The sequence below is a fragment of the Sapajus apella genome, unplaced genomic scaffold, assembly GCF_009761245.1.
Source record: "Sapajus apella isolate SASKATOON/1434 unplaced genomic scaffold, GSC_monkey_1.0 scaffold123, whole genome shotgun sequence".
Taxonomy (NCBI): domain Eukaryota; kingdom Metazoa; phylum Chordata; class Mammalia; order Primates; family Cebidae; genus Sapajus; species Sapajus apella.
In genome coordinates this window covers 2,336,302-2,346,245 of record NW_022437063.1, presented here as the reverse complement: position 1 = coordinate 2,346,245, position 9,944 = coordinate 2,336,302, and the positions used below count along the sequence as shown (strand labels likewise).

At 43.1% G+C, this 9,944-nt stretch overlaps 1 protein-coding gene across 2 annotated transcripts in view; it reads left to right on the top strand.

Moving 5' to 3' along the window:
- The window catches only part of LOC116538877, a 30,461-nt gene extending 23,775 nt beyond the window's left edge, over window positions 1-6,686 (top strand). Inside the window, exons 1-2 of one of the 2 annotated variants that reach the window (XR_004263818.1) lie at window positions 3,016-3,149; window positions 6,198-6,686. Coding sequence is in view for 1 of the 2 variants with exons in the window: in XM_032261437.1 (XP_032117328.1) it covers window positions 6,198-6,477 (280 nt within the window). In the remaining variant the exon portion in view is untranslated. Of the gene's footprint in view, window positions 1-3,015; window positions 3,150-6,197 lie in introns of those variants that run through there. The other variant, XM_032261437.1, reaches the window with a different exon arrangement.
- The last annotated feature ends 3,258 nt before the right edge of the window (window positions 6,687-9,944 follow it).

Below are 9,944 nucleotides of genomic sequence, written 5' to 3'. Positions count from 1 at the left end.
TGAGGTCAAAAGATCGAGACCATCCTGGTCAACATGGTGAAACCCCGTCTCTACTAAAAATACAAAAAATTAGCTGGGCATGGTGGCGCGTGCCTGTAATTCCAGCTACTCAGGAGGTTGAGGCAGGAGAATTGCCTGAACCCAGGAGGTGGAGGTTGTGGTGAGCTGAGATCATGCCATTGCACTCCAGCCTGGGTAACGAGTGAAACTCCATCTCAAAAATAAAATAAAATAAAAATAAAAGTAATTAGGCCTCCTAAATGTACAACTATAGAAGAAACAGTTTATGGGCAAGGTGTGTAAGGAAGGCAAAATATACTTTTGGTAAAAGGATTATAAGGAAGCATAAGAATGTAAATTTTTACCTATATTAAAAGGCTAAAAAATTGTTTTAAAGGTTTAAGCAAGCTTTGAAATGTTAATTATAAAGAAAATTCTGTTTATGTAAACATATTGGCTAAAGTTAAAGGGGTACCATCCAGTGTTTCTTTAAACTGGACATTAAAATAAAAGCAAAACGGGTTTTTCTTAAAGAACTAACCTGTTCTTTAAGAAAAATTATAAAGGGTTAAAAAGAGTCTATAAAAATCTTAACTTATGGTCAGACATTAAGATTGGATAAATATGACTACAAGATATATTAAAATTGAGTTTAACATTCATAGCACACTAATATAAAGGTGAAATTTAGCTTATGTAGTATAAAATCATACAGGAAGCTTTGTCAGATATAAAATGGTGTTTGGCTTTCTTTGGTCTAAAAAACTAATGAAAATAGGTGCTGAAGGGAATTCAGAAGCAAAATGGATAGTGCCAGACCAGAAAGAAATGTTATCCAAACACTTTATGAGGGAAATCTTATTCCAGCTGCATCAAGGGACCCATTGGGGGCCCCAGGCCGTGTGTGATGCAGTTCTCAGAGTTTATGGGTATATAGGAATTTATACCCAGGCCAAACAAGTTACAGATAGTTGCTTAGTAGGTAAGAAAACTAATAAGCTATAAAAAGATTACCCCTTGGGGGAAAGAATCCAGGCTTAAGGCCATTCCAAAGTATCCAGATTGATTACACAGAGATGCCCCCAATTGGTTGCCTAAAGTATCTGTTAGTAATAGTAGATCACCTTGCTCAGTAGGTAGAAGTTACTCCCTTTTTAAGTACAGCTGCTAATAATGTAGTCAAGACATTAGTTGAAAATATTATACCCAGGTTTAGATTAATTAAAAAAACATTGATTCAGATAATAGGACTAATTTCACTGCACATGGCATTAAGAAATTAGTTCAGGTACTGGATATAACATGGGAATGTCATACTCCCTGGCACCCACCTTCATCAGGGAAAGTAGAAAGGCCTATCACCCTGTTGAGAGTCCGAACTGCTCCCCAAAAAGACATGGCCTATCCCCTTATAAGATGCTTTATGGATTGCCTTATCTACATTCTACCACTGATCTTCCTACATTTGAAAGAAAAGATCAGTTTCTCAGAAATTATATACTTGGTGTATCTTCCACTTTCTCTTCCGTCAGAACTAAAAGGTCTTTTAGCACAGGTGCCACCCCTAGAGTTTCCAGTACACCAGCATCAGCCTGGGGACCACGTCCTCATCAAAAGTTGGAGAGAAGGAAAAGCTCGAACCAGCCTGGGAAGGACCTTACCTAGTTCTCCTAACTACTGAAACCACAGACCAGACAGCAAAAAGAGGATGGACTCATCACACCCAAGTCAAGAAGGCTCTGTAGTCCGGGAGGAAACCCTACCAAACTAAAGCTAAGAAAAGTTTAACCCGCCTTCATTTATTTTATTACTCCTTCCTTCCATGTTCTACTGCTGACCACCTCATTATTAATGTAACCAGGTCACCTTTCCCTCCGACAATCACATTTGATGCCTGTCTCACCACACCTTGTGGGGATCTCCAAAACCAAAAGCAACTGGCCTCCTCAGAAAAATATATCTGTCCTTCCAAAGTAACTTCTGACTTACGCGACCCTTGCATCATAGAAACCAAGCCCCCCACATTTCTCAAATTTTGGGAACTAAATAAGGTCGAGTTTCCAGATGGTACTGTCCCTCCTGGGATGACGTCCAATGGGCCACTGAGGAGAAGGGTGGACTTCCTCAAAGGGCTTCACCTTTCCAAAACCATTCGTCCGTTTTACCAAAGAAAGCGTTCCTTCTAATTGTCAGCAGTACCAATGCGATCCAGCGCAGTTCTCTCTTCTTACCTCTACTAAACCCTACCAATCCCGACCCACTTTAGGTTGCTGTGGCACAGGAGCCAACCTTGCTGGCACAGACCTCAAAGGGTCTTTTGAAATGCATCTTATTAATCCCTCATCTTCTTCACCCCCTTCCTCCTCTTCTCCTTTTGGACCTTCTGATCAAACTGTCATCCTTCCATACTCAATGATAGGACCAAAGTAGATGTTGTAGAAGTAAATGATTTAAAACCAACTTTAGCAATAGAGACAGGATATCAAGATGCAAATGCCTGGTTGGAATGAATCAAATATGCCATCTGTATGTTAAACAAAAGCAATTGTTATACTTGTGTGCACGGCTGGCCAGAGGCCCAGATGTCCCCATTCCACTAGGACAGTCTTCCAGTTGACCAGGCATGGGCTGTATGGTAATTCTTTTCCAGGATTCTACAGCCTGGGGTAACAAGTCATGCCAAGCTCTCTCTCGGCTATCTCCTGAAGTGCAATACACTACCGGTCAGCCTGCTTCTATCTCTGAACACTAAGTTCACTTCGTGTCTCTCACGACAAGGAGGAAACTGAGCGTTCCTTGGAGACCTGAAGTGATGCAATGAGTTTAAGACTTCTCAAGAGCTTACCAACGAGCCCTTGTTCATCCCCAAGCAGATTATGGTGGTATTGTGGTGGACCTTTACCGGACCCTCCGCCAAGTAACTGGAGTGGCACTTGTGCTCTAGTCCAATTGGCTATGCCTTTCACCCTGGCATTTCATCAGCCAGAGAAAGGAAAAAAAAAAAAACAACAGCATCGTAAAGCACGAGAAGCCCCTTATGTGTGTTTTGACTCTCACGTTTATTTAGATGCAATTGGAGTCCCACGAAGGGTACCAGATAAATTTAAAGGCTGAGATCAAATGGCTGCAAGACTTGAGTCAATATTTTGGTAGGTGACATTAAGAACGTAGATTTGGGCTCGTTGCGGTGACTTGCACCTGTAATCCCAGCACTTTGGGAAGCCGAGGTGGTGGATCAGGAGTTCAAAACCAGCCTGGCCAACATGGTGAAACCCCATCTAAAATACAAAAAATTAGCCAGGCGTGGTGGCACACACTTGTAATCCCAGCTACTGGGGAGGCTGAGGCAGAGAATTGCTTAAACCTGGCAGGTGGAGTTTTCAGTGAGCTGAGATGGCACCACTGCATGCTAGCTGGATGACAGAGTCAGACCCCATCTTAAAAAAAAAAAAAAGAATGTAGATTGGATAAATTACATTTATTACAACCAACAGTGGTTTATTAACTGCACTAGAGATGCTGTTAAAGGAACAGCTGAGCAATTAGGAGCTACTAGCCAGATAGCTTGGGAAAATAGAATAGCTTTAGACATGATACTAGCAGAAAGAGGAGGAATTTGCATCGTGATTAAAACCCAGTGTCGTACCTTCATCTCAAACGATACCTCCCAGATGGAAGTTTAACAAAGGCATTGCAAGGTCTAACTGCTCTGTCCAAACTTAGGGATAAATGACCCCTTCACAAGGTGGCTAGAAAAACGGTTCGGTAAATGGAAAGGAATCATAGCCTCAATTCTCACTTCTCTCATAGCCCTGTAGTGGATGTACGCATTCTGGTTGGGTGTTGCGTCATAGCATGCATCTGTGGGCTGTTGGAAAGACTCATAAACGCAGCACTTACTAGAACCTCCCTTAACTCTCCACCTTATTCAGAGAAGCTGCTTCTTTTAGAAAATTAAGCAGAACAACTAAGCCAAGACATGTTAAGGAAGTTTGAAGAGAAAGAGCTGTAAAAAAAAATCCAACAGGAGAGAATTGTTGGGTATGGTGAGTTCTGGAATTTTCTTCAAAGAATCAGTATGTCAGTATGTTCAGTTCTTTGTCCTCTGTTTTAAAGTTCAGCTTCCTCATAGTTTCAGTAAACAACCTTTTCCACCAGTTCTAATCAGTTCACATCGGTTCCCTTGGTCATCTGTTCCATCCTGATTCACCCTGATCACCTGCTCTGACCTGAGTCACTTTTAGTTACCTGTTCTGTAACTGTCCTTCCTGCCAAACTGCTTACCCGACCACTCTGGCTCATACTCCCGCTCCCTTTAACTTTCAAGTCTTATCATTTAAAATACATTTCATAAGGCTGTTGCTGCCATAGATAGTGATTCCTGTGTTGGGTCCAGGCAAAGTCAATTGGAAACCTTGAGGAAAGGATTTACCATTCTATATTCCATTAAGAACATTTGTGATTCACAAGAGGAGGTCAAAATATCAATATTAATAGGAATTTGGAAGAGGTGGATTCTAACCTTCATGGATGATCTTGAGGGGTTTTCTATTTCAGTGGAGGAAGTAACTGCAGATCTGGTGGAAACAGCAAGAGAATTGGAATGAGAAGTGGAGCCTGAAGATGTGAGTGAATTGTTGCAACCTTATGATCAAACTTGAATGGATGAGGAATTGCTTCTTGTGGATAAGCAAAGAAAGTGTTGTTTTAACTTTTAGGTTAGGGGGTACACGTTAAGGTTTGTTACATAGGTAAACGTGTGACAGGGGTTTGTCGTACATATTATTTCATCACCCAGGTATTAAGCCTAGTACCCAATAGTTATATTTTCTGCTCCTGCCCCTCCTTCCACCCTCTCCCCTTAATAAACCCCAGTGTCTCTTCTTCCCTTTTTTGTGTTCATAATATCTTATGATTAAGCTTCCAGAAAGTGGTTTCTTGAGATAGAATCTACTCCCGGTGAAGATGCTATGAACATTGTTGAAATGACACCAAAGGATTAAATATATTATGTAGAAATTCTACAAAAAAGTCTTTTGTGAAATGAAGAGTCAGTTGATGTGGCAAACTTTATCATTACCTTAAGAAACAGTTGCAGCCAACACAACCTTCAACAACCCTACCCTGATCAATCAGCAGCCATCAACACTAAGGAAGGACCCTCAGCCAGCAAAAAGACTGTGACTCACTAAAGACTCAGATGATTGCTGGCATTTTTTAGCAATAAAGGTTTTGCTTGTTTGTTTGTTTGTTTGTTTGTTGTTTTTGTTTGTTTTGGGGTTTTTTTGTTGTTGTTTTGTTTTGTTTTTTTGAGACAGAGTCTCACTCCGTCACCCAGGCTGGAGTGCAGTGGCACGATCTTGGCTTACTGCAACGTCTGCCTCCTGGATTCAAAGGATTCTCCTGCCTCAGCTCCTCCAATAGCCATAATTACAGGTGCACACCACCAAGCCTGACTAATTTTTGTAGAGACAGGGTTTCTCCATGTTGGCCAGGCCAGTCTCAAACTCCTGACCTTGTGATCTACCCACCTCAGGCTTCTAAAGTGCTGGGATTACAGGCATGATCCACCTCGCCTGGCCAGCAATAAACTATTTTTAAATTAAAGTATGTACATTGTTTTAGACATAATGCTATTGCACAGTTAATAGGCTACAGTATAGTATCAACATGAATTTTATATGCCCTGGGAAACCAAACAGTTTATGTGACTCACGTTATCAAGATACTTGCTTTATTCTAGAACCAAACCCGCAAAGCTCATATCTTCAAGGCTTGCCTATATACTGCAAGCACTGTTTTGCTCTCCCCAGCTGTTGTGAAGTCTTTAGGGTCAAAGACCCTGCCTTGTCATTCTGTTTTCTCAGTTCATAGGTTCTTAGAACAAATTGAACAAGCTTTTCTTTTGGGTTCTGCCAATATTTAGTCACCACAGGAAGTTCATTCCCACTGAGCATTTAAAATTCCAACTTAGGCCTTACCCTACTTCCTTAACCCATTTTGTACTGTTTTCTCCTGTATAACATGAGAGAAACGGTGTCTACTCAAAAGTTTGTTGTTAGATTAGGTGACTTGGAGGGTAGGAAAGCATTTGGTTGACTGTAAAGCAAAGTACAGATGTAAACTATGATTGTTATTATGGCAGACGTTGCAATTAATAATTGGACACTACAATCTGGTCTTCCCTTCTTCCACAGGAACAGAATTGCCATTGGACTCAGGGAGAGACTACACTTCTTGTCTGCTTTGCTGCGAGTGTGGCCTTGTGGCCAAGTGCAGATCGTGTGCAGTGATGATAGTGCAGCTTCTAGGCCATCCTCAGCATGGAAGATAAGCCCTCATCCTGCAGCGGTGCTCATTCCTCTTCTCACAAGCTGGAATGTGCATGTGCTCCCACGCAGCACTGACCATGGGAGAAGACAGTGCCCTGCAGTATGGCAGAGCAACGAGGTGGAAAGGGCCTGGGTCCTCAAGTGACTTCATGAGCCCTCTCACTATCCCGAACCTTGGGACTGCCTATATGACAAGGACTTTCTGTGAGTCACTATCTTTTAGAGTCTATCTGTTTCAGCTGCCTGGACTTTATCCTGAATAATATGGCTGTCATCATGAGTATATTGTTACTATGGGCATCATCTAAGTAATTTCTACTCTGCCTTTGACCACTAAACTCATGTTGGACAAGAGTCACTTAGCATTTTTTTTCCCTCAATGAAGAGATTAAAATGGAGGGAGCAAGATAAATTGAGGCCTGGATTTTACCAGAAGGTGAAGGGCTGTCCTTGCCTTTCCTACATTCGGGTAGAATAATTCCAGACAAAAACATTAAGCTCATATCAAACCATCTGCTTTGTGAAATCATGGGCAGAAAAGGTGGAATTGATGTACTAAAATCCTTGCTTTCCTCATTGTGGCCTTGGCTAGAGCCTTCTGTGATGTGACACTTACTAACCTGAGTCTACCTGGAAGTCAGAGATGAGGAAGTTTTCCTAGAGTGGAAAAAGTCTAATGCATTTGAAAAAGACTGAGCTCAGCTCAGATTCCAGTTTCATTACTTAGCAGTGAAGGCATGTCATCTTCCCAGGCCCTTTCTTTTTATTTTCCCATCTGTGAGATGAGGACGCTGGTCTCTGTGTCCAAGCATTGCTAGGAATATCACATACCACGGAGACAGAGGTGAGTCTAGTGCAGTCCTGGGCATTTTGTACATCCGCAACAAATGCTGATTTCTTTTTCCTTGCTCAGAAAAAATTGGAGAAGACTTTATTTTAAAATTCTGCTTGAATTACTTTATTTATTTATTTAGACAGTCTTGCTCTGTCATCAAGGCTGGAGGACAGTGGTGCCATCTCAATTTACTGCAACCTCCGCCTCCTGGGTTCAAGCAATTATACCGCCTCAGCCTCCCGAGTAGCTCGGATTACAGGTGCCCACCACCACACCTAGCTAATTTTTATATTCATAGTAGAGATGGAGTTTTGCCATGTTGGCCAGGCTGGTCTTGAACTCCTCCTCTCACATGATCCGCCCACCTGGGACTCCCAAACTGCTGGGATGACAGGTGTGAGACACCACACCCAGCCCTTGAATTACTTTAGAGTGTACCTTTTAAGAAAATATTTGGCTGGGCACAGTGGCTCACGCCTGTAATCCCAGCACTTTGGTAGGCTGAGGGGGCAGATCACCTGAGGTCAGGAGTTCAAGGCCAGCCTGGCCAACATGGTAAAAATCCCGTCTTTACTAAAAATGCAAAAATTAGCCAGGCATGGTGGCAGGTGCCTGTAATCCCAGCTACTCAGGAGGCTGAGGCAGGAGAATCACTTGAATTCAGGGGGGTAGAGGCTACAGTGAGCCAAGATAGCACCACTGCACTCCACCCTGGGCGACAGAGCAAGACTTTGTCTCAAAAAAAAAAAAAAAAAGAAAAAAGAAGGAAAATATTTGACGCTCTTTCTAGACTGTATGTGGTTTACAAATAAAGTTTACAAGTGCTTTTACACTCCTTCCAGACGACATTTTTTCTGATCCCGAGAGCTGTGTGTGTGTGTGTGTATGTGTGTGTGTAGTTAACTCATCATGAAAGAGAAGGTAATAAAAGACAGCAGTCCTTAGAGTATGAAAGCAATACTGGCATTGATGAGAGGAGGCGAGAAAAATGGAAGCTACTAGGTAATTCTGACAATCTCAAGGCAAATGAAAGCTAGCTTGGAAAAGCCACCATCAATTTTTGAGTGAGATGGAGAAGCATAATGGCCCAAGAGGTCTGCCAAAATGAGGGTGTTCTGATGGCATCCTAAAGTCTCCATGTCTAAAGCCGTAGGCAGATCATTTCCAGGGCCCCACAGGATCCAGAAGGTTCCAGGTGGTGGGGAGATATTGGTGCTCCCCCTCTGCTTCTCCTCCTCCCTCTTTCTCCCTTTCTCATTCTCCTTTCTCTTTCCTCTCCCTTTCTCTTTCCTCTTTCCCCCCTTTCTCCCTTTTCATGCAGCCTGCTTCCCCCAAGTCTGTCACCCTCTTAGACACATACACATACTCTCATTTGCATTCAAATCAAGATCCAGGCTGGGAGCAGTAGCTCATACCTATAATCCCAGCACTTTGGGAGGCCGAGGTGGTAGGATCACTTGAGTTCAGGAGTTCGAGACCAGCCTGGCCAACATGGCGAAACCCTGTCTCTACTAAAAATACAAAAATTAGCCAGGTGTGGTGGCACATGCCTGCAATCACAGCTACTCGGGAGGCTGAGGCAGGAAAATCACTTGAACCCATGAGGTGGAGGTTGCAGTGAGCTGAGATTGCGCCATTGCACTCCAGCCTGGGTGACAAGAGTAAAAGTCCATGTCAAAAAAAAAAAAATCATTAAAGTATCATTATCACATGTCTATTCCCCCCCACACACACAAAGAAGAAGTTTGGCTGACAACGGAAGTTTAGAAACTGGAAGAAAACCGGAGAGGGCAGTGGGGTGAAAGGGTGAGTTGTTTCATTCGTGTTTAAGTGGGAAACCTCTGGGCATGTTAAAATGCAGAGGGAAAGGATCTACGGAAAAGCCAAAGATAAGGAAAGAGAGGCATAAAAAAAAAGCGCAGTTCTTGAGAAGGTGAGCGTGTCTGGGACCCAAGGCACAGGCAGAAGCATTAACCCAGGAGGGCAAGAGGCAAGGTCAGGTGCAGGCGAGTTCAAGGAACAGCATTCCTTTCCTTCATGCCATGCGATGTGCCACTTTCCTGTTCAATTTGACTCGTCAGACACTTGCTTAACCTGTGAGCTGGTGATACAAGTGGGTATGGATCTAAGGCTCTTACAGCATTGGAAGTCGGAGAGACAGATAGCCATGATCAGAGCTAATATTTATGGAGCAGGGACTCTGGGTAATGCAGTCATAGCATTTAGTTCTCCCAGCAACCCCAGGAAGTGGGCAGGAGTGCGATTCTATTTTAACATTTGAAGGAAGGGAGGTGCAGAGGAATGAAATTACTTGTCCTAGGTTAGAACTGTGGGGCTAGAATGAACACTCCGAAAAAGGACTCTGGGAGCCGTGCTCGTCAAGGAGACATCATGCTTTTGCTCTTCTTGTTCACAAACCATGTCTCTGAGAAACGATTGGTCACAATACTGTGCGCCTGGGTGGCAGCAATGTTCCAGGGCGATCCTGATTTAGTATCACTTTCATCTTTTCAGTGAAGGCGATCTGTTTACTCTCCCTCCAGCCTCTCTTCAGCTGGCAGGCTCCTGCTCAACCCTCGTCACCCAGCCTGGGTTAGCCTGTGGCCTCCTCTGCAAAGCTCATCTCCTTACACTTTAAGCCCACTCGGTTTTTAATTATCATTGTTTCCCATACCCCAAACTGGGGCACAAAGGATTTGTTTTAATTTAGGAACTGTGTGGGAAATCTTACAAAAGGCTCATGGAGAAGATGATAGAAGCTTTTTAGCTCCAGCCGG